The sequence below is a fragment of the Diadema setosum genome, chromosome 9 (genome assembly GCF_964275005.1).
Source record: "Diadema setosum chromosome 9, eeDiaSeto1, whole genome shotgun sequence".
Taxonomy (NCBI): domain Eukaryota; kingdom Metazoa; phylum Echinodermata; class Echinoidea; order Diadematoida; family Diadematidae; genus Diadema; species Diadema setosum.
The window spans coordinates 9,331,132-9,356,775 of NC_092693.1; the positions used below are offsets into that span (position 1 = coordinate 9,331,132).

General features: G+C 38.3%; 1 protein-coding gene across 1 annotated transcript in view; it reads left to right on the forward strand.

Annotated features, from left to right (window-relative positions):
* Positions 1-8,089, forward strand: part of LOC140233150 (probable G-protein coupled receptor CG31760) — a 131,023-nt gene extending 122,934 nt beyond the window's left edge. Inside the window, exons 10-11 of the mRNA XM_072313267.1 lie at positions 3,845-4,012; positions 7,847-8,089. Coding sequence (XP_072169368.1) covers positions 3,845-4,012; positions 7,847-8,089 — 411 coding nt within the window. The remainder of the gene's footprint in view (positions 1-3,844; positions 4,013-7,846) is intronic.
* Positions 8,090-25,644: the final 17,555 nt, after the last annotated feature.

The window sequence follows — 25,644 nt, forward strand, 5'->3', positions numbered from 1 at the left end:
GCCTGATGGCAGACCTGGAAAAGTAATATTGCTGATCGATGAATCAAATTGGCGTCGCGATTTATAGAAAGAAAGAAGAAAAAAACTTCTTGACGCTAATGTCTTGCTTCGTTATTAGTCATGCAAGAAACGTGCACACTCGAAGCAGCCATTCTAGCCTCTTTCCAGTCGTTTGCAGATGGTGATCATGGTCATTTCATCCTGAAGATTTTTTTTTTTTGCCTTTCTAGAAAACCTTGGAGAGTAAAATTCGACCTTGTTACTAATTAAAAATTGGTTAATTTCGGTGATTTTCTTCCTTTTTCAATATTTCAAGTTTATTTAAAAAGAATTTTTAATCATTTCCACAACTTTTATTTTTCTCTCAAAACAACGTAACTTCCCACATAACAAGCAATAGGGCCTACTTACTTGATACATGAGTTATTTTCAATGTTTGTAATTAGGTGTTTATAAAAGTGTATGTGCAGAGGAATCGAACAGGTGCCTATAATCTACATCACGGCGTGATCATCGATGGTTAACACCATCGTCTTTTTATTCCCGCTTGCTTTTCTCTAAAACTCTAGGCGAAATTTCAAGGCAGCACCATCTCGAAACAATATCTGCCTACCCCCGTAGCGCTTTTTAAGATGCTACACGAAGAAACAAAAAGGAGGCGAGGATGCAAGGAAAGATACGATCTCGACAAGAGGCGTTTAATTCCCACCAAGGTGCGGGCACGGTGTTCGGTGGCAGCATTGTGACAGAGGCTTTAGCCGCAGTGGGTCACGCAAATAGGTGCCAATAAGAACGTAATCGCTGCAAAACGAAACGATATCGTGGTTCAAGCACGACATTATTTTTGTCGTTTTTGTCCTCGTGTTAAATTTCATCATTTCTGAAACATACTTGAGGGTGCGCAGATAATTCCTTAGCTTACGCTATGCAAGCCTTTGATCACAAAATTATCGTCAGCATTAGGTTGAAAAGCGTTTCATGGAAAGTGGTCATCTACAATTGAGGAATTTGTAAGTTCGATGCTGGCAACACAACTGATTATTAATGGTGGCTACCGCTTCTCAAACAAACGCGCACAGATGACTTGCAGAATTAAAGCTGAGAGGGAAACCCCACTCTGCGTTAGAGTTAACTTAAACAATGAGAGAAAAATAGCAAGAAAGATACTAAAGTTTCGACGTTTGTTTGGCATGCGTTTTGTGAAACAGTCCTAGAGCTTATCAAGTTGGGTTGATTTCACTTTACGCCAAAACAGCTTTATGAATACAGTTCTATTATCAATGTGAAACTATTTTGTTTGCCACGCTCGACCAACTATTGTAAATTAAATATTTTTCAAAGATGACCTTTTTTCCTTCTTTTTCTTCTTCTTCTTCTTCTTCTTCTTCTTCTTCTTCTTCTTCTTCTTCTTCTTCTTCTCAGGGAAGTGTTCAATAAGGGGTGGACCACTGCTAAAGTTTGAGCGTGGTTAGGTTTCCATTGTGCCCATGCCTTTTCATGACAGCATGTTATTCGCCTTTGAGTCAGGTGCATGGCTGTACGATGAAACAATTAGGATTCGGCCGCATCGTGAGAGTGCCGTGAGCGCGTCGACGACGCCTACACTGACGGATTTCAAATTCCCATGCATGCACGCCAAGCTTTGGTGGAAAGAGAAACTCGAGATTCGGAGATCTACGACGGCGGGAAAATTGACACCGACGAGTTGTCCGTAGAGATGACTCGATCGTCTGCGTTAGGTCCCCAGTCGACAACTGACAACCCATCCTCAGCACACTCTAGGTCGTTTGCAGCGAAATGGTTCGATATCACGTTCAGGAACGGGCTAAGGTTGTCGATATCTGCCAAATAAGTACCATGCACGGTCCATTAACTACACTAAATCCCCCTTTCTCGCCATCTCGTGTGGATCCTGTGGGGAACGCAGACGTAAATTCATCATAATTGTCTGATATTTTTCTTTTCAGTGGCTGTTAAAACTTTCAGATGGTAGCGCAGACGATAGAAAGAAAGTGATTCTATTGAGCTATCGACACGTTGATCGACGTGATATCATGGCATGTGTACAAATCTATCCCATTCCTCTTTTTCTTTTCAGTGTATCCCATTACTTTTTTAGATAGCTAGCGCAGACGATAGACGGGGAACGATTCTGCTTAGGTACCGACACGTTGATCGACGTGATATTATGGCATTCGTACAAATCTTTGCCATTTCTCAATCTCCGCCCCTCCTTTCTATTTAGCTCATTAATTTTGCAAAATCAAGTGTTTGACATGTACGAGTTGTAATAGGGGGATACGTATTAGGGGAAAGAGAACGACTTCTCTACAGCTTAAACTCGCGAAAGGAATGTAACGACTGAACAGCAACACACGTCGGTTTAATTTGGGATTCTAAGCATGCCTCTTTTTTAATAATTAAAAATAGTCTAGTCAAGATGGAACAAGGCGCATGCGTAATTTCTGCCCTTTGAATGCGAACATTTTGTACGCGAAAATACCTGACGTCAATGCAATGTGCTGATGCCCCAGACTTCAGTGCTTGGGTGTCATAGGATTAATGTACATTTTCACTGTTATACTGTCATTATATATATATATGTGTGTGTGTGTGTGTGTGTGTGTGTGTGTGTGTGTGTGAGAGAGAGTGCGTGTGTGTTTATGTGTCTTTGTCTGTTGTGTGTTCTTTTCTTTTTGTGTGGTACCCCTATGTGGGGCCCTTCCTCTTCTTTTTCATCATTTCTTTTTGACATGATTTCCTGCCTGAGGTATGAATGTTGCGCATGTAATTTACATAATGCCACGATTACCTTATTACATTACACATATAATGGTGCATTACGTAATTACATTATGTAATCCGTGAGAAAACACCATAGCTTTTAACGTTTGTTTTGATAAGAGTCTGATGGCGACTCATGAATACGAAAGTTTACAGGAACTGTATTTCCCTTGCCGACGTTGCGGTCACGACGGATTAATGCCAGGGGTAAATGACATGTCCCTGTGGACCAAGGTGTACAAATTGGAGCAAAGAAATGTTTTGTAATGACGACTGTGCTGACTAAAAAAAAAAAGGAAAGAAAAAGCAGCTTTGAAGATACGCCATTCGCCGAATATGATCATGGTATGGTGTATTATGATGCTCTCTATTTGCGGTGGTTTTTTTTTTCTACCACTTCAGAGAGAACAAGAGATGGTTGAGGCAATGTTTGTTTAGTTGTGTGTGTGTGTCAAACTTCAACGTGTCACTGCCATAAAGTTGCTGCCGGATAAAAGCAGTAGGTAACCAGGTCAAACTCCTTGCTACTTTCTTTCCTTTTTTATATTAATTAATCGATTTATGGTGTACAACAACCAAGCGATCTCCCTTACAACGAGCAAAAAAACGAACAAATAAACAATCACAAAAAGTGAACAAAAAAAAAGTTTAAGTAACCCCTAGTGGAAAGAACACAATGTCGCACAGTGTGTTCACAGTGTGGTCACATAGTCGACTATGTGAAACCTCTCGAATTTAACAATGTGGAGATGATTTCACATTGGTTTGGTTTTCACAGAGTGTTCACATGGTAATGTTCTGTGTCACACTGTGAATTGATGATTCACAATGTCTTCGCGCTGTTAAATCGCTCGAATTTAACAGTGTTAGGAGATTTCACACTGTGTCACACTGTGTTTACACTGTGTTTCTCACACTGTGGGACACTGTGTTCGTTCCAGCAGGGACATTACTGTTATAATTAGAAATACAACGATTGATGTGAGATCAATATATTGATTTGTAGGAAGGACTGTTATATTCGTATCTCTCCTTTTGTTTTCAACTTGTCCTATTGTAGGTGTACCTGGTACTCCACGGTAAAGGAGACAAGACGGACACCAGGATGAAGACGGGCACCACCTCTACGGGGATGCGGCAGCGGACATGGGACGCCACCAACTCTCTTTCCTCGCAGGGCCTCATGGTCAAACAGGAGGAGAAGCCGCTTAACCAAGTAGATATTCAGGTAAGCCACTCTTTCTGGGCCAGGGGAAGTCCCTTGCTGTATTTCCGAAGGGCTCTTTTTTCATCTTGATACACAGATCATCATGAGATTAGAATGAAACATTTCGTCGAGGCAGGATAGAAAAGGTTTTCTTGTTTTCAACGTGATAATCAGGCTGTGGAGGGGTGGGGGGAGGGGAGACGCAGGCCGGTTTCTCCAAACTGTATGGAAAAGAAAACTCTAAACGAAAAATACATACACATAATGGGGAGCCTCCCCTCGCGACTGAGATTCGATGAAGAAACAATACAGTGTATTTTCATTTTAGAGGATTTTTTCCAGCATTATTTGCGTGTTACCCAAACCACGGAGTGGGTGACCTAATATGTGCCGGATTCAACACGGCGGTAGAGAATCAGGTTAAGTAGGTGACATATTTCAGGTTAGCCGCTTTCCTCAAGTTATTTTTTCCACTTTTATTACTAATTGCTACCTTCATACCCAAACCATGTCTATGACGTAAAAGATAAGAGAAGTCCAATTTTATGTACTTAGAAGTTAATCCTGATGTAAGCAACTATTCATGGTGGGGATTTAAAGCATGGAATGTCCATTACTTTATTTCTTCTTTTTCTTTTTTCGCCTCCATTTCCACGCCATATTGGTAAAAAAAGCATGATCTGATTTTGTCAAGCAGATAGAGAAATGGCGCAGCTAAGACCATGTAGGTAAAAAAAAAGGATGATATATTTTTTAGCAAAATTCCGGGAAAGTCTCTTCACATTTTAGACGACCACTATTAGCCTTGGCTTCTAGTATAGGCCACTGAGAAATAAGGGGAAAAACAGCAACATGATAGATATAGATTCATCAAATGCTAAGAATCGTCTGGCTCATCAAAGTAGAAGTATTGTATTCACATATCCCAGATTACCGCAATGTATACCCACATCACGGGATCAAATTCCTATCCTTCATGGAAATCATGTTTCGTTTTAGGTTTTTTTTTCCACCATGATACCCGGATCTCACTGAAAAAAAAAGAACGAAATCCGATGTCTTTTCAGAGGGGAAGAAAGTGCAGAATTCTGTACATGCCTGGAAAGACAGAATTCTGATGGCGAAATTTGTTTGTTTGTTTGATAGATACTTTATTTTCTGCAAATCAATATACATAAGTTACATAATCATGAACATGTGGGAAACATACAAAGTATATTCAGAACAGAGTAGTTTGACTTGCATAAACAACGACATAAAAGGAAATTAAACAAGGAAATTAACAAGGGTGTACAAATGGCATTCAAATTAAAAATGCAAGTGCTTTCAAAGTCGCATCAGCACCGCCGTGAAGAGCGTTAAGGAATTCAAATTCTTGATAAGGCAAACAATATTATTACAAAGCCTTTTTCGTTGTTGCTTTTATTCCTTATAGTAACATACTCAGCTATTTGAATATGCCAACTTAATATACCTTGAAATGTGATTTTTTACTCATGCAATATAGCTGATAACTCGTATAACCCCACTTTCAAACACATGCATTTACACTATAAATGAAATTGAAACAGCTATTTGGAACGAATTTAACCGTATCTGTCCAGCTGGCGCGAAATTGAATGCCAACTTTGAGTCGTTAAATTGAATGAATTTCTCTCTAAATTCAATGAAATAAAATCTAAAAGGAACGACAGAAATGAAATTAAATACTCAAAATTAAAATGAACCGTGAGAGGAGAGTAGTGACCAAAATCACTTGAATTCGAACGCCTTTTCGTTATGCAAATCTGCAAATATGCAAAAAGTTCGAATGCAAATCTGATGAAATTGGCCGAGAAAACATATAATTACGGCATTTTATTGTTTTTCAACAAATCAATGCAATACGTACCAGTGTACTTATTTTTGTAGTTTTTGCTATTATAGGTAGTCACTGGAATTCAAACAAACCACTAACCTAATTCCAGATCCATAGCCACGATAGCTGTTTGTTCATATATTCATCTATAGTATGTCTACCTATCTATCTATCTATCACTTTGACGCTTACACTATTTCATTAAACTCTTCTTCCCACCTTTACATAATATTATATTCGTCCATTTATCTTGCTGTCTGAAGCATCTTTTGATACTGACGCTGACCGTTACATACAAAACAGATATTTTGACTTCACAAAGAGGCAGTGTCAAGGCATTCTGTCGCGATGCCTGCGTTGAAGTTTTCCTAGAAACGACAAGATGAAAATGGTGTCCGCTACGATGCCTTCGACTGTATCTGACACAAATTCCTCCCCCACCCCCTCCCCCGATTTTCTTTGATGCTTTTTCTCGTCCATTCCCTTCACTTTGGACACTCTTCCTGATTTCTACAAACAAAGTGTAATTCTATCATTGACGAACTCGATATGGCAAATGGGGTCAGTGGTCAAAACAGAAAATTGCCGGGGCGACTTTTGGGACGTCTAACTGCATGGGCGCCGTTCAAACTCTCGGGACGGTTTGACGTATAAACACTCCATATTTTTTTTTCTTTAGCTATCCGTCTTTTCGTGTCGTGTTTGTGTATTCGAAGGAGGAGGGGGCTGTGTTGGGGGAGGGAAAGTATATAGTAACTGGTATGGGGTTGACACAGTTTTGTATACGACATCGACTATCGCTACTGCGGTTTCTCCTCCCCCGCTAAATGTGATCACTGTAACGTAATCCGTGCCGGGCGCAATCGCGTGCGCTTCCGCTGCGCAGTCGCAGTTAGCATAGAACTGGGTTAGGCCAACACACTTTAAGCCGTCGGGGATTTTCCCTGAAGTCTTGACTCGAAAAATTTCACCGATGGCCGACAATTTATACCTCTAATGCCTACCTGTGCAAACACTCTCCCCGTCACTGAGTGACTTGTTCATGTCTGTTACAGCAGCAAAAGATGGGATAATAATAGTAGAGAGTTAACGTCATCACAAACCAACCGAATGTAGATCGAAATGTTAAGATTTTTATCTTTTCGCACGCATTTTGTTCTACTGAGACTCAAAACTTGACACAAAGCTAAAAAAGTTTCAAACAATAAACGCAAACGCAGAAGTCAGATCATTAACAGTAAAGAAACATCAATATTAGGTGTCGAAGATATTGATTTCGTTTACATCCAATCCGGAATTACGGTTACACTTGTATCTAGTTGAATATATCATTCAATCATTTGTTTTATCGATATCTTGTTGTTGTCTACTTAGCATTTTTGTATCAATTTATATATGTATGTACTTATGGATGTATGTATGTATGTGTGTATGTATCTGCCTATCTTTCTCTATACCTATGTTTCTATCTTTCTTTCTGTCTGTTATTTATTTCCGTAGATTTGTTTATTAGTGCTCGGTATTCAACAATCAATGACAAACGCAAATCCATTTACACAGGGCGATATTATTCTGCCGCACTAATCAATTCGACCGACAACCACAAGTGTGTAAAAAGCTTTATGCCTCTGCTAAGAGCCTGCCTTTGAAAAAATTTCCATTTGTTTAAAATCTTTCTGAAAATCCTACTAAACGAAAGAAAAATGTCTTAGGGAATTTTCAAAGAAGGACATACATTCATGGTGATGAATTATAAAATTTCATGAAAACTTATATTTCAATACTAAAGACATTGTTTTCTTGTGTTCCTACAAAATTGCATCGTTAGTACTATGATCGTTGATATCGCGCCACTTCTTGCTCTTCCTACCGAATCATATCGATAATCATAATCATAATAGGGAATCATAATCGATCCAAACACAATATGAATATTCATGAGTTAAGTATTATTGATGACCTCTCTGTGCTTTTCTTTCCCGCCAATCACACCGCAGGACGAGCTGAAGCGGCTCTACACGCAGCTGGAGATGCTGAAGACGAGAAACATGGTGGTGGGGAACCCGCACCTGACCCGGAAGTTAACCGCCATGGCGGAAGCCGCACGGGCCACGGAACAAATGCTCTTAGACTCCAACGACTATGAGCTGAGTTGCGCTTCCAACGGAGTGGCCGAGGTCACGTACACAGTCAACAATGGCAGGACTTGTAATGCCTCTTCCAAAGGGGATTGGATATGAAACGAAATATTTTACCAATTCAATTTCAGAAAAAAAAAAGCGAAGCAAACACGGGAAGAAAGAAAAAGAAAGTTATAACATTCAGCTGTTCACTGAAATCACTTCAACGTTTCCGGTGTTTTTACTCTTACTATTTAAAGGAGCGCGCCCCCATCTCATAGACTCCTCTGAACTGAGTAAGAGAATTCACCAGAGAACGTTATTTCATGCTGCCATTTTGGCGTAGAGCGTCTCGTTGTTGTGAGCGCCGGGACAAAATCAAAATTGACGCATGGATTGTGTTCATGCGGGCGCAAAAATCTGACAAACTCATCCGAGCGCGTACGTCTTCCTAGATCTTTAAGCGCATGAGGAGTGAGAACACATCAGGTTAACAGCAGACGACCCTCACGGACCTGCAACTGCTACCATCTTTTGGTGAAAACTCACAAAAGGAGATCATTGTGTAATTTCCTGTGTTGTAAAATTCATGGCGCTGGTATCTGGGATGTGTTTTTAAAATGTGTTCCCCAGTTTCGGAGATTATCAGTGCCATCAGTCCTGTTTTCATCGTCGTCAGTGTTGTGTTCACTCTACATCATCATCATCAGCAGCAGCAGCAGCAACATCCTCATCTTCAACACGTCATCGAAATCATCATCGTGTCTTGGAATTTTTTTTTCCCCGATAGTTTGCGTAGTTGTCACATTCGCGTTCGATCACGTTGTTTTCGTTTTCATTGACCTCGTTTGCGGAGTGCAGATGAAGGAAGTGCAGCGACTCCCGCCCGCGTATCCGGAGATGGCGTATCGATTAGTTTCACAAATATTTTCGAATATCGCCATCTGCTTACAAACTCCTCGTTGGTGGCGCTCTGCCCGCTGATGCTTGTTGGGTGGAAAAAAAAAAACCCGGACCACATATTTTTGTGTTGTTGCTAGTCGTAATGGTGGAAGTGTGGTGTTTACACCGATTCATATCGAACTTGAAATTCTCGAGAAAATGGAAACAATTTATGTACTTGAATAGACAGAGCAGCTCTTCTGGTTTTGCAACATGTCAAAAAGTGTCGTACCGTCTTTTCCCGTCCAGATAAATCTATTTGTAGAGTTTAATAGTTAAATACACGCAGTGATATGCTTTACATGATATTTCTACATTGTGTTTCATTCATTGATGTACAAAATGAAGGAAGTCAAACGTTTAAATAATCATCAAAAGTGGAGGTTGGAAGTATTCCAGTGTGCAAGAATTAAATATGACTTCGAGCGGAAAGTATTAATGATCTTCGGGATGGTAATTTCATTGTGATTACAAACTTTTTGTGAAAAGATGCCGCAGCTTATCAATAAGCTCGCCGCATTTCTTTTTTTCTTACCCAAATGACTCGCTAAAATGTAAGAAAGAAATCATTATTAATTGAAAGAAAAGATACAATCTTAAACGCACGCATCCGGTATCCACAGGTGCGTACTAGCGCGAGATGTCGGCAGTCCAAGTTGTGTGGTTGATAGTCATAATTATGTCCTTGCAGAATGTAATAGGTATAAGTATCTGCTAAATTTACAAGAATCACGACTTAATGCTTAATGCTATGCTGAGACTATTCTGAGTGGAATCTATAGTGTGTACAGAAAAATGGCAATAATACGCATGCAAGTGTAATGTGCAATTATTAAGCCAACGACGTCAATTCGTCGCTATGAATAAGTAGCAATGCATGCTATTGAAATGTGCGACATTGTGTCTGAGTATATTATGTTTCCTTAGATGTATAACTTAGATAAGTTATCCTGACATATCTTAACCTGTTCTGTGCCAGGGTCTCTTGGACAGTGTGTACAAGGCTATTGGGTTTACTGCGCCAGTTGGCAGTCACAGCACACACTGTCTTAAAGGGGAAATCCAGTCAAAAAATAAGTTAGTCTGATAAAAAAAAAAGTGTAAAATCTTATGAGTTCAACGGTAAAAATTTGACTGAAATCGGATGAAAAATAAGGAAGTTATGAAATTTTGAAGTTTCGCTAATTTCTGTAAAACAGTTCTTGTACAGCGGATATGAATATGCAAATGAGTGAGCTGACCATGACGTCATAACCTCACAATTATTTTCCATGGATCGCGTACACAAAATTAAAAAACTAGCGAAACTTCAAAATGTCATAACTTCCTTAGTTTTACCCGGTTTTGATCAAAATTTTACCGTTGAATTCTTAATATTTACTCTTTCTTATCAGACCAACTTACATTTGGACAGGATTTCCCATTTAAAAGATACTAGTCCTGTCAAAGGTCATTGATCCATCCTTGACGGGTCCCCCAATATAGTTGGGTTTAGCTACCTTCTTCTCCCGAAACTGTTTCAGTTTATCTCTGTCGTTGACCAGGGTCGAAGCAAATAAGACGAAGCAAGTGATCTTGTTATTGGGCCACGGTTGTAAGCAATACTATCAGAGATCAACGTGGCCCAACTAGTAAAGTGAGCTTGTAAATAATATCATTGACGAAAGAACCACTACTACTTGTGTGTGTTGGAGGGGAATACCATTAACCCTTTCCCTGTCAATGAGTCAAAATAATGTGTACAAACTATATACCTACCTATGATCAGGAATTCATGTGGTTTTTTTATCATTTCAGTTCATTCTCCTTTCGGAGTGCAAATGGTTTATCTATGGGGGTATGCGGGGTACTTTAATACAGTGGATGAGAGTCTGGACTTTAAAACGAAGGTCCCGAGTTCGAGTCGTGCAAAGTGCTTACGTCCAAGTGCTTAAAGGGGTCGTTTAGTTTTGGTTGAGAAATAACTTCAGGTTTCTAACATTTTTTGTTGAGATAATGAGAAATCTCTTATGAAATAGGAAAGAGCATGTAATTCCAAGAGGGATTCAACGTTTATTTGATGAAGATTGGTTTCGGAATCGCTGAGATATCCAAAACTTAGCAATCCTAATGAAAGGTGGGACCCACATTTTATTAGGATCTCTTTGTTTCACTTTGTTTTTGGATGTCTAAGCCATTCCAAGACCGATTTTCATCAAATAAACTTTGATTTCCTCCTAGTGTAGAATGGTATGCTCTGTATCATTTCATAAGCGGTTTCTCTTTATCTCGGAAAAAGTGTAAAGCGCAATCCTCATCACCACCAGTACTATACCATCCCTTTAAGGAATGAAAATGTGATATATTAATAATAATGACAAAGTCCTCTTAAAGAGCAGTATTTACGCTGAAGAGGCTATCCCAGGTAAATAAGACCGTACTATTATTGTTGCTGCTTCTACTAGTAACATGTATCATTTCTTTGAGTTCCGGAACAAAACGAAAGCATGATTGAATTATTTTCCCTTTCCTGCTGATATGAGATTCATGCACACACAACAAACAAGGATGAAAATTAATGGTTTTCCTTTACATGTCTGGGCTCACAGCGTAAAACTGGATCGAGACCGATAAAATGATCATCTTTCTTGGTTCTTCTTAGTCCTTGTCTTAACAACCTCTCTGTCACTACACCATATACATAATCATTATGATATCCCTGCATTACCAATCATTAATATTGAATGTCTGTTGTATGAAATGAGATGCATACATGTGTAGTCTTGTTCTGAGGCACTTCAAAATGTGTTTATTTGTAGTCTACATATCACAGACGCCTGATGTAGCGCAATATATGCAGTTGATGTACAAATACGTAGATAAACCTATAAGTTGCAGTGGGTGATAAGCTGTGCAATAAATACTGCAAACGGTTGACACAGTCTTGTGTTTGTTCATTGATGTCATACATAGTATAATCAGGGTATCGTGTGTATAACGCACTTAATATTTTTCCACTTGAATTAGTTTTAACTGCACGTTTAAACAAAACAATAAAACATGCAGGGGTATAGTGAGTTCAATGTGTTTGAACGATGTACATATTCTTTATCCTTGCATTGCAAGGATTGATTATCAGTACGAAAGGAGGAGACACTATTTTGTTAATTATCGTAGTGGTTGAATTAAAGGAATACCTTTGCTATCAGTAAAAATCTTCCTCATCTGTCATGTGTTAGACAGTCAGTTCTCTGTTGTCTTCATCAACATGAAGTCGAGGGCAATGTTGATATGCACTGACTACTTGATTGTTCATTTAAGGATTTTTTTTCTTCTTGCTGATTTTAAATAGTGCGTTCAAATAAAATGAATCTTCTGTTTGACGAAATGAACTTTTTGCGACAACTTTATAACGGCATTCATCGAATTAGCATGAAAATACCGATTCCATTTCAACGCGACTTGAGAGGATGAAATAGAGTCGTAGGTTGACGAATCGTATCCCAAAGGCACTCACAGCCATCGTTACTCGCCATTTTCTGAGCAGTTCCTCAATGACAAAACACTGATAGGGACCCCGAGGCGATTTAATGTACCCATTGTGGCATTAGAATAACCCCTCGAACACGTCCAAACATTTGGAATATGGTGAAATCATAGTACGTGTGGTTCCTTCAAAGAGACTGCGCTATCTATTTTCATACTGCTTAAACCATTTCAAGGATTTTAAAGCAAAATTTTTGTGATTTCGTCATTATCTCTTTGATAGAAATTTACACCAATCACCGCAGTTGCTCACCACTTAAAGACGCCTTTTTAGCGTACTTTCATATTTCGCACATGGTGCCATACTTTTCACCGACTGGCGATACATTGTCTGTTTGCAAAGGAAAAACTCGCAAAAGAATGTTGCTGACAATCTACAACTGTTGTGGCGTCACGTATAGAGTTGTGACACATTTTTGTCTATATGAATTTCAGTGTGACCTTAACCTCGACTATCATATACAAGGCTTATGCAGAGTAAATAGTTCGCTTAAAAAATATATGGCTAAAGTCGGCTGGTCTCGACTAAAGTACATTCGCACAAAGAGAAGTCACTTTAATGTCAAATTCATTTTGAAGAATTTATCCACGCATGCAGCATCTTTGGACTAACAAATGACACGTGTCTCGAGTAATAATCCTAGTGTGTGGCTGAGTGCTTTTTACCGTTGTCTAGGACAAGGAGTGACCGGGCTTCTGAAATCAGGTCAAAACGAGCTGGTGGCACAGTTTTTTGTTTTGTTTTGTTTTTTTCCATGAATAAGTTTCCGAGGAAAGTACACGAGCAATGCTGAGGGTTGAAATACCTTTTGCCTGTGAAGGTCACTCATTCCAAGGAAATTGGTAGCCAATGGACATCATTTATAAAAAGTGCATGGTCTCGACTATATTACACAGGGGCCGCGGAATGGGGGGGGGGGGGCTTAAGGACTGCAATCACCCCCTCACACACACACACAACACACAACACACACGACGCACACATACACACACACACAAACACACACACACACGCACGCACAATACTGGCTCGCAAAATAAAATCGAACAAAAGAAAAAAGACATGAATTTCCGATAGTTCCATTTGGAAGGGGGGTACCATTAAAGCTTGACCCAACCAAGAGCATTACACCTGAACCCCCCCCCCCCCCCCACACACACACACATTGAGAAACCCTCCGCGGTTGCTCCTACACTAGACACTTGCATACAAATGGCAGTATAGCGTAATTGACCCCAACACGATTTAATTCTTCAAGGAATGGGATGGCGTTGGGATGAATAAAATCCAGGATCCATTTATAGCGCATGGCACAATATAAGCTATATAATGTTTAATATTGAGAATACAACATGTGAATGTACCATTTAGACCCAGAGGAGGATTTCATGGCTATAGTACACTTTAAACACTATAACGAATTATGAGCGTCTGTCATGTGTCGTCAATTTCAATCACGAATCGCGTTGTAAATAAAATGCTGATTTTTGAATGGTTGGAATGGCATCACGTGATTAGAATGTTTGCGTCATAGTGCGCAGTAATGCAACAATTATTGGTCCTCGTGTACATCTTCTCCACAGGCCTCGATGGAAATAAAGCTGTGCTCTGCGTAAGCATGTATCTTGTTGTGCAAGCTAACATAGCACATTCGAAATCAATTAGAGACCACGAATATGTATTTTATCACGGTTGCATTAACTCTGCGTGAATTCCCTTTCATTGATGATAGTGTAACTCTTAGATGGCATAAAATCTTAGCCATTCTGAATGGCTACTGAGCGAGCGTTCAATTTCGCCTGCAGTAGATGCATCAGATATTTAAACTAATTATTGTTGGGCAAGTCTTTGCGGTCCATCGCAATGCTTCTCTTATAAATCATTGTAAGCTACTCTGTCTGTTACAGTTCTTCAGATCCTTCCTACACAATTAGGCAGGAGGAACAATAATGTAAATGCATGAAAATACCCGGCTGTGATAAGGCCTACTGTCATATTTTTGCATTGCTTTGAGTATATTTTATCGAGAATTTGACACGAATAGTCTGCATGTAATGTCAAACTCGTATGTTATATGACATGACTGTATGACATTTGCCGACTTCGAAATAACGATTCTGTACTTCCGCGTGTATTAGTATTTGACATTGCATTCGAAAACGACCTGTTCATATCATCCGAAACACATGTATGATATTGTAAGAAATCTGTGAATAACGTTATTATTCGTAATAAATCGATTGATAATAATAAAGGTTTCAACCGTGTCTCCTGTCTTGTCATACTTCAGACCGTGTTGAAATGAAATCAACAAATTTTATGTCTACTCGACGACTTTAATATGTTTACAGAATTTCCCTCTTTTCGATGTAAACAGATGAATAAGAAAATAAATAGATGCGAGAAGAATGTAACGAGTTACAAGAAAATAGACCAAGAAACTACTACAGTTACTTTATTGACTTACGCTCCTGATATTGCTAAACTGACAATCGGTTCCACTTGGTGCAACTACTATACTACTCTCACACTATGCTACACTTCAAACACAATTCTCTTACCAATGTTTACACTTTTATTGCAGTTACGGCCACTCATACAATCGTTGCTGGTAAAATTACTGTGGTCATCGTACTTTTATGTTCTTGATTATTCTTTTCATAATGCTTTTTGATTGTTATCTTTATCATTGTTATCATTGATATCACCATCAGCATTCTTGTTCTTATAGATTATTAATATATCATAGACTTATCCTCATTATTGCTATTACCGACTATAACTGTAACCATTATCGCTTTCTATCACTACAACTTGAACTAACAAATTTGCAACTTTAAAGCCGAATTTAGATTGTGCGTACTTACGGACGCTCAATGACAAAGCGGGATCAGTATAGCCATCACTCGATGATACTAGAGTTTGAAAATAAGATTTGAAGAATATAAAGTGTCCTACATTGTATTAACCAAAATAAAACCTTTGCTATCACGATTTACTACTCCCAAGTGACAAAATCTTTTCTTTTTTATCGCCATAACACGTGTCGTTGACGGGTGTTTTGAGAGGTGGAAAAATCTAGGTCGACAGAGATTTAATGTGCAGACTTGCCTCTTTCGACACGATATAAAGTATTTTCTGATGTCCCCCCGTTATCGATTCCAAATGCAGACAACAAGAGAAAATTGCACTCTACTTTTATTCATGTGTACCGTTTCACATTAACACCTTTATGTCTTTATTGTCTTCTTCAATCTTCCCGAATACATTTCTGGCACAATTATGCCCCGGGGGTACAAAGCGTGACGGCAACAACATTTCATAAATTATATTGCTCGAACGGAAATTCAAACGCGATCCGCTGGTTCCAAATGTCAATTGCCTACAAAAAAAAAAAAAAAGAAGAGAAAAAAAAAAGTAATCTGCGTAAGTCATTCCACGTCGGCCTTTCAGATATGCCTGTGCTCGAAACGCTTTCGATGTGATCTAATGGACCATACCCTTTCAATCAATGCAGATATGTTTTAACTGGAGTTTTATCGCAGATCTAAGTAAAAAGAAAGGGAGAATATCAAATTCCGTGCTTTTTCGCAAACATGAATGTGTAGGGTGCTGAAAAGATTTTGTCACAGACATTAACAAAACAATATAGTGGGGAGGGTAACAAAATGTTAACATTTAACTATATATTACAATGCGGCTGGATGAGATAAACAACATGGCCTGGAAAGGTGTTTTCTATAAGGTGACACAACATTTGCTCTTGCGACAACTGCTCCACTCTAATTTTCTCCTTTGGACTTAGGGTTAATTTTTTGTTTGTGGGTTGGTTTAATGTTTGGCTTAGCGAGCATATGTTTCATTCGAGCATTGTCGCAGGAGCAAATGTCATGGAACCGTTTTCTAAGTGTATATAAAGATATTTGAAACCCTTTGTTAATAAAAGCATGAGAGGGACGCCATTACAAGGAAAGAAAGGGGAAACAGTGTAAAAACCACGCCAAGGCTGAATAGTGTACAATTTAGTTTGAGGGGATTTGAACGTAAAAGCAGAAAAAAGTTTCATTAAATACATGATTAATTTTTCAAAGTTAGGTTCCGGATTTTGGTCACATAACAGTTTGAATAAAACTTGAACTTTACACAGGAACCAATGATGTGTATGTGAGTGTGTGCTTACAATGAATGGACATGAATACCACCTGTGCAGAGCTTTGCTGACTAGGCTTCTGGTCTCTTGCTCCAAGGCACATGAATGCTTTATTAATAATTCATGATGGATTGCCATGGGCACTGCTAGTCTGAATTCCTGGTAAAGGGTAATGCACGCACACGAAAAAAGTAAGCACAATGTTTCTGCGTGCATGTACAAAATTTCATTTCAGCTAACAATCGTTTTCAAATTTTGTCTCAGATATCACTAAATTGGGAATGTAAATAAGCATAAACTTTATCTAAAGTTTTTGGTTCCATTAATTTCATTTAATGTCCTCTTTTCCACTGCAAAATACTGGGGCAACATCATCATATCATCGTCATCACCATCACTATCATCATCGTCGTTGTTCTCATTATTATTATTATTATCATCATCACTGTCACTATCATGATCATTATCATTATTAGCAGCAGCATTATCATCATTATCATCATCATCATCATTGTGTTCATTATCCCCATAATTGTTATCATCATCATCATAATCATCACTATCATTGTCATCATCAGCATCATCAAAAAGGGCAACATCGCTATTCCTTTCTTTTCCGACATGTCCTATCCTTTGAATGTCCTAAATCTTTTCGCATTAATTTGACTGCTTCAAATTTCATTAAAATAACATCTCAGTAAAATGACTTTACACAGTTAACAGTACTGGTTGAGGTGAGGATTCAGGTGTATGACATTTTGGTGAGATAATGAGAAACCTCTTATGAAATATGAAAGAGCATGTGATTTCAAGAAGGATTCAACATTTATTTGATGAAATTGGCCTTGAAATGGCTGAGTTTAAAAAAAGGCGATTCTCATAAAGTTGACAGGCCACGACTTTTATTATCATCTCTTTGTTTTACCTTGTTTGTAGATATCTCAGTCATTTCAAAACCGATTTTCATCAAGTAAACTTTGCATTCCCCTAAGAGTTGTATGCTCTTTGACATTTTATAGAGTGGTTTCTGAATATCTCGCAAAATGTTAGAAGCTGAATCCTCACCTCAACCAGCACTGTACAGTCCGTTTAATGCCAGAGGATGAATAAAAACTAGTTGTAATGGTGGAATTCCTCATGAATAGATAATATAGCATTCAAACCCTGGTCGTTGTCCAGCATCATTGTCTATGGGTGTTAACCACACATTCCCTCACACACCAACTGACCCCTGCGTAAAGTTACTTTGTACAGAGGATTGAAAATAGAGCAAAATCTGAACCCTAACTTTAAAAAATAAATAAATTTTGAATGTCATGAAACTCATTTGTGCTTTCATTTTTAAATTACCTCTAATAAAATTGTACACTATTCAGCTAACAATGTCAGTGTTATCTGATTTATAGTTTTTGAATATTGTTACTATTAAGGATAAAGAATGGGATTTTTTGTAACACCTAGTATGTCATATATTGTATTTACAGGTATGTCCCCCTTGGTTTCATACGTCTACCAGATTATCATCAGAAATGCGAGATAAATTTTCTCCAAAGTGCGTTTGGCCCCGTGGGGCATTGGACAGGGAATAGATAGGGTTGCTGTTCATTTTGGCAGTTTTTATTCCATTTCGTTTTCTTTTCTTTTCATTTCTTTATAATTTGAGGATTTTTGGTTTGGCCCGACAAGCTGAAATCTGAGGTGGTCAGCCGCGACATTCATATGTGTGTGTGTGTGTGTGTGTGTGTGTGTGTGTGTGTGTGTGTGTGTGTGTGTGTTTTAACTTCTAACGATTTGTGACTATTCTTGTTGCCATCTGGACAGGGAGATCGGATGGATGATTCAATGGCCGAAAGGTAAGCATCGCGCTGTCATTTTTACCTTAAGGTTTGCCTTTACGTGCCAGCGTGCTGATATTTGAGAGGGACGTCGGATCGAATTCTCAGTCTCAGGTGTCGTTAGCGGTCTGGTGAGATGCCGTTTATTGAATTCAGTGGGCGTGGGATGACATTTTCTCCTATTCCTTATTTTTCATATTCTATTATTATACCAACAACGACCCTCAAGGACGAACCCTCAAAGTCATGGCAAGGTGACGGTGAGTGATAGCAGCTGACTCTTCATCGCGGCAAACAAAGTAACTGCCGTATAATAAGCACATTCACGTCGGATTGTAAATCTGATGAGTACGTTAATCCTATTCGCGGCATGACGCTCCGTGTACGATATTGCACCATTTTCCAGTCGTCCTTATAGTAAAACATTTTGTTTTTTGTTCACCCTAACATGACAGTAATTATGACAATTAATATTCAACCTTTCGTTTATCACCCCGAACTCTCCCCTGTTACCCTGATGGAGGGTCCTGACATTATTGTTTAACAGGTACTATATACTTAATCGGACAATGCTATTCTGTATATTATTTGACAGAAAAAAAAGCTGCTGAAACTGTTAATCCAGTAATACCGAGCCAGAGGAGAAGAATTGAGTCAAAAGGGGCCTGAGCTTTCGATTCCAGCAGAATCTTCGTCGGAGGCAAAAAGACCCATTATACTAAATTCATTTCTTTTTCTTTTTCTTAAAAGAAATAGGTTTATATTCCCATTCTTTATTGAATCAGTCTTATATCAGTCAAATGAAGATGTCTACGAAATCACTTTCATCCCGTGTTACATACAATCAACCCCTGCCTTTAATGCTTAATTCTGATTGGCCCCATGGAAAGGATATCATAAGGAATTGGGTATCTATTTATTCTTTCCCTGTATACACGGCGACACATCGCATTGCACCCTTCTCGCTACTCTCCAATATGGGATCTTTAGAGTTGCCAGCCAATTTTGATATGTATTTTAACAATGTAATGGGTTTTGATAATTATAATAAGTATGTGGTGGGGGGGGGGAGGGTATGAGCCAAATAAAGATTAACGTTGGTGAAGATTTGATGAGATGGTGATGATGATAAGGTTTATGTAGGTTTTTTTTTAGTATATATGTATGTGTGTATATGTATGTATATGCATATACATAAGGCCTATATGTGTATTTGTATAATTTATTATTATTATATATGTGTGTATATGTATGTATATGCATATACATAAGGCCTATATGTGTATTTGTATAATTTATTATTATTATATTTTAATGGGGATCATTGTATTAATACTGTGGATGATAACTACATCACTGCTGTTATTGTAACACAGAAATAGTATATGTATTGATTTTTTTTTTATTAATTGATCACCGGTAATATTTGATATTTTATGTGTGATATGGGTTGCAATAATGTAAACTCTAATATTGTTGTTTTGTACCCCCATGTACGTGTCTAAACCTGCCATTCGTTTTGAATGAAACGGTGGACCTGGTTCTTTTGTATACTTGTTATTCTCACACTTTCTTGAACTTGAATAAAGTCATGATTAAACAAATCATGATTGTTGTATGAATATCCTTTGAAGCACTGTCATCATAATTTTACTGCATTGTTACAAATCTTTCTTTGAGTAATAGGATAAATTCTGATTTAAAACAGATGTAAAAAAATCAAACCCTGCTGTACTTCTGTTTTTACCCATAGCAAAAATTTGTTATCTGGTACTTACCTTTTAGTTTTCTTGTTTTATGAAGGGAAAATGTCTCTTACAAGTTGGGTAATTGTGAACTTCTCTATGTCGACTTTGTTCATAAGATTACACTAGGACGACACCTTGTACTGTGTGCATAAGAAAACTATTCTGTAGTTTTGGTGCGTGAGATAAACATATTATTAATATCATTACTACTATATTCCCATATCTTCATTTTATTCCCCTATTTTGCACGTTAGTTCATCATACAATCTCACAGGTTGCATGTCTATAAATTATACTCTCGTCTCTTTCTTTTTGCTCTGCTGTTTTTGTTCATAGCACTTCACTCCTTTCCCATTACACACCTCCAGGGATATGGAGACCTGGAATTTTCCTTTATCGCTCTTTGCCTGTGGAACTCTCTCAGATCTTTTCTCCGTGAAATTGACAAACTAATGAGCACTTCAAAGCCTCACTCAAGACTCACATTTTTCACCAGGCATTCAGTTGCCAAATCTCTTGGAGGAGTCTGCGCCTTTGAATGTTTCTACAACAGATATATGGCGCTACACAAATGCTGTGGATCCTCCTCATCATCACCTGTATTTACCTTAATCAGTGAGGTATCCATTCGTCTGTCTATTCATTTGTGATGGCCTAACTGTGCTCTATAAACATCAATGCCTCCCCCATTGGTCTCTCTCTCTCTTTACGCGTGATGCTTATCGATGCAAATACTATATCCGCGACGATTGTCTTACTATAACTCTGTCTCGTGGAAATAGACCACTGGATCATCTCTGGGTGCTGATTGATATGAACAGCAGACGAATAGAATGCTCACTTATGACAAATCAGCAAAGATCATCGACTGTTCATAAGAGATCGGCTGTAACAAGCATGAATTCATTCAAAGTTTCCAGTTCCGAGTCCTGCGTAAACGGTCAACAGTCACAGATAACGCCCCCCGCTGGAAATTTAGCGAGCATGATCCGTACAGTGTGATCATGAGCTTTTGTCATGCCAAAACGCGCTGTCTTATATAAGCACGCCTTCTCATCAAAATTGACTCTGATAAAGTTTGCCGGAGTGCAACGGGATCGTCCGGTAACCTCTAATATTCAAAAGGTGTCAAACCAAGCCATGTTTAAAAAGATAGAGGGGGGGGGGGGGAGCGCCAGGCCTCGCGTTGCTACCAGACTGCAATGCCCGACAAACTATCTACACAAGATATCAAACTACTAGGCGGGAGATTTCAGATTAGATGACCACGGGCGGGCGCAGTGTCAATTTCGACGAATTAATAGCCCGAAATAAGCCAATCAAGTGCGATCAGCACTCTCTTCCTCTCCCAGCGGGCGTTTCAAATGGCAGGTTTTTTGCCGCATTATATCTGCACGTCTAATCTGTCACAAGTCAAGCCGCTTTCGGCGGATGTTGCCCCCAGCGGTCACGTGTCCTCTGACATATCGCAGCAACGACTCTTCTCCAGCCAAAATGAGACATATCCACCATCCGGTGGGAAGAGATTTTAAAAAAGAAAATCAACAGATTCAAAGGAAATGTGATCTGGTGGGAACGAGACATCCACACTCTAACTGAGACTTTAGGCAATGAGTTTTGGAGTTTTTTTAACTCACGGGGGCACACATCGCCCTGTCCCAACGGGTCAACATGAAACGGATGAAACAAGATTGATAACAGTGTGATTCAATTACTCTGTCGTCTGTTGATAAACAAGAATGATAAACCCGCCCCCTGATTCAATACTCTCGTTGATGCTAGGTTTGCCGTTAAGGTTATTATTCAGGTTCCTCGAACAGTCTTGAGATATCACATAAACAGACATACACACGTTCATGTGTGTGTGTGTGTGTGTGTGTGCGTGTGTTTTTCTGTATCCATTTATCTATGTCTATCTATAATGAGAGAAGAAACTTAAAAGTGAGTATATTGGATGTAAATGTTATCAAAAATCTAACTTTGAAATACCCTCGAGTCAAATTTCAAAGCCTTGATTATATTTGTCAATAGATACACATTTTTCATCATTTTTTCTTTAAAAAATAAAGATATTCGTATAATAGCAAACCTTCTATTGGTAGTGCTATTGCGCCTCAGAATAGGCTTACTAGATCGATAGCGCATTATAAATGCTGCACTTATTATTATCATTATTATTAAATTCAAATTTCTATTGAATCAATGGAATCATTATCTATAACAGACACAATTTATGCAGAAATGAAATATGTCTGTTTGAGACCCATGTGCTGTTTCTTATTGCCCCATTTGCCCGTTCTTGTTCCCTTAATCTCGCTTGGGCTTGCGTGTGTCTAAAAGTCAGTCAAAGCCGATTTTCTCAAATAACTGTGTTAATCCGCCTGCCCTCTTTCCTTCTGTTTTGGGAGCCCTATATACATATAAAGGAGAGAAAAAAAGTATGATTACTTGGGCTTATCATAGTTTTGATTGTGATAAAAGTGGCTAGAACAATCCAAGCTAATGCAACTCTCAGATCAGTTTGCTCAACCTCCCGTTCGCGCTCCCCCCCCCCCATCTCCCATTCTCTCTATTTATTTATTTGTTTATTTATCTACTTATTTTATAGTTTATTTATTCATGTATTTATTTATTTATTTATTTATCTATCTATCTATCTATCTATCTATCTATCTATCTATCTATCTGTCTGTCTGTCTGTCTATATCTAACTATATATTCATCTATCTCTATCGATCTATCTATATCTATCTATGTATCTATCTACAATTCTCATTTGCTTTCTGTTTTGTAGTAGTGACTATATGGACCGGCAATACGTATTGAATTTTTCGATCAGACAGAGCTCAGACCATTAATGCGTCACAATGGAATCTTTGTTGACAAACTAATGAAAGACAAAGTATAAAATGAAAAGACACGAAGTTTTATTTGCCACACCAGAAAGACAGATTAAGGAGGCAAAAAGCAGTTTAAATACAATGTAAGGTAATATCTTTTTTTGTGTGTTGCTTTTCAAATGTTGCTTTCATCTGTTGTTCCTTTTCGGATCCTTTAAAACATTTCGCTTGACGTCAAATCAAGACCAGATAAATGGGTTGAGAACGAGGCCTGAGGAAACATTGACAGGTGATCGGATACGATTTCATCCACATTTCGTGTTCTCGAATGACAAGTTATAATCCGTGTACGGTCTTTGAAAGGATTAGATCCTAACGAAATATTCCCTATGGCTGATTAAATTTGACTATGAATAAAGTAAAAAGCTTTTTTATGTTTTTGTTACTGGACATTAATTTATGGAACATCTCTTTATTACATGAACTTTTGGTACGTTGACAATATACATTGTAGATGCAATGCTCAGAAGTCTTAACAGGTGGTTCCACTTTTTCAACACTGTTCACACTTATCGAAGAAATGTTATGTTTACACTTGATTACGAAATTGAACCTGTTGAGAAAAAAAAATGCATAAAGTTGTTGCACTTTTCATCCGCTTCATTGTATGCGCACACCGTATCTACATAAAAACGAATTAATGGAGAGTGGTGAACAAAACTCTGACATCCCTCAGACAAACAAACATTATGCTCAATAATTCTAAGTGTAACACACAATTTGAAAACACATAATGCACCTCTACACGCGGGAAAAGGGGTGAAATGCCACAGGCTTTGGTATGTGCTACTGAAATATCTTGGAAATTGCATATTTCATGCGTCGACCCTCTCCCCCCCCCCCCCCCGCTTCCCGCGTGCGAGCATTCAGTCAAAGTACCGCAATTCATCAACAGAAAATGTTGTGATAAATATGTATTACTCTACAGAAAGTTGATTTTAGAGTTCGCCAATTCCTCCCTTGTTAAATGACAAATATTGTCTGAAAAATGGGATGTCTGGTACAAGAACGGCACGTGCTACTATCCTTTTAGTTAATTCAAACATTAATAACGGGGTTCATAGGCCCCAATTCAACAAGATAGTTACGTTGACCGCATTTGAGGCGTCGTTCAGTCAGACTAGGCGAGCCAGCCACTTCTAAAAGTTATTTCCCTAAACTAACAGTCTGATTGCCGGTTAAGACCTATCTTTGAACATCAATAATTCATTTCTTTTTGACACCATAAACCACCCCCTCCATTCCCTTTAACTACAGTACCTTTCTAATAGGAGTCATTCTATACGGGGAGTATGATTCGAAGAGGGTGAATTACGGTGATGTTGATTGAAGATCGACCACCAGAACGTCGAGAGATTTGTAAATGATAATTGACATTTTTGGTGCCTCAAAGACAGCCAAACTGTTCGTTTGGTGCATGACTCAGTCTTTTCGATTAAAAAAAAAAAAGTCTTACGGATTCATTGAAGCGTGGTGTACACACACACACATACACACACACACACACAAACACAAAATGGTAGGAGGCACTTGGGTATAAGAGTTAGAGTGTCGAGAAAAGTTGTCATTTTTGCCTCGGTCAACCTGGCCGAGTTTGGAAGGAGGAGGATGGGCGGAACGGTTGACGGAAGCACCAGTCCAAGGAATTGATGGGAATTACATTAGCCAGTGATCTCCAGAGACAAGATATCATAGAGTATCTCACTAGAATGAGGAGTCATTGTTGGATCATTTTTACCCTCACACGCAAAAAAAAAAAGAAGGAAAAAAAAAGAGATGAGCAACTACAAATTGAAATTTATGCAAAGAAGGACTTGTCATACTATCTTTAAAATCTATCCTATTATGCCCCAAGCACGGATATTATACTGCGCACGCAAATTCATTAGCTCATACGGCCGACTTAAAGACGGAGAAGGTAGCGGTAATGGTATTAACTTTTAGCACGGAGCAGAGAAACGGGCGCATATAGCTAGCAGAAGAACGAAGTATTGAGAATTTTGCAACATAAAGGTAATGCCCTTAACAAAGCAATTTGTGGATATATCATTCCCTTCATTTTCCTCTTCCTCTCCTAAACCAAATATTAAGTATGGTGGCTAATTAATTCAATACAAAGAATCACGAGACTGTCCCAGAATTTACCTTCTATGTATAGTATAAATAATCAACGACAGTAATGATGATGATGATGATGATGATGATGACGATGATGATAACTCTAAAAAAAGGGAAAAATCCTAAAAATGAATAGATGATACACACGCTCTTAAAAGTAAACATCTCAGATAAATCAACAAACGTATATATATATATATATATATATATATATATATATATATATATATATATATAAATGCATATCCTGATTTATCAAAGGTAATAAATAATATGCATGTGTGTCAGATAAATTAACCAATATTATTTTACATGACTACTTGAATTAATAAGTAGGAATTGATTTTGAAAACCTAAAGAAAGGAAGAGGCATAAATATCATTGCTCTCGACGTCTGCTATACTTATTAACATCATCTGTTTACAAGTGAGTCGGTATAGGGAAAAAAAACTGATG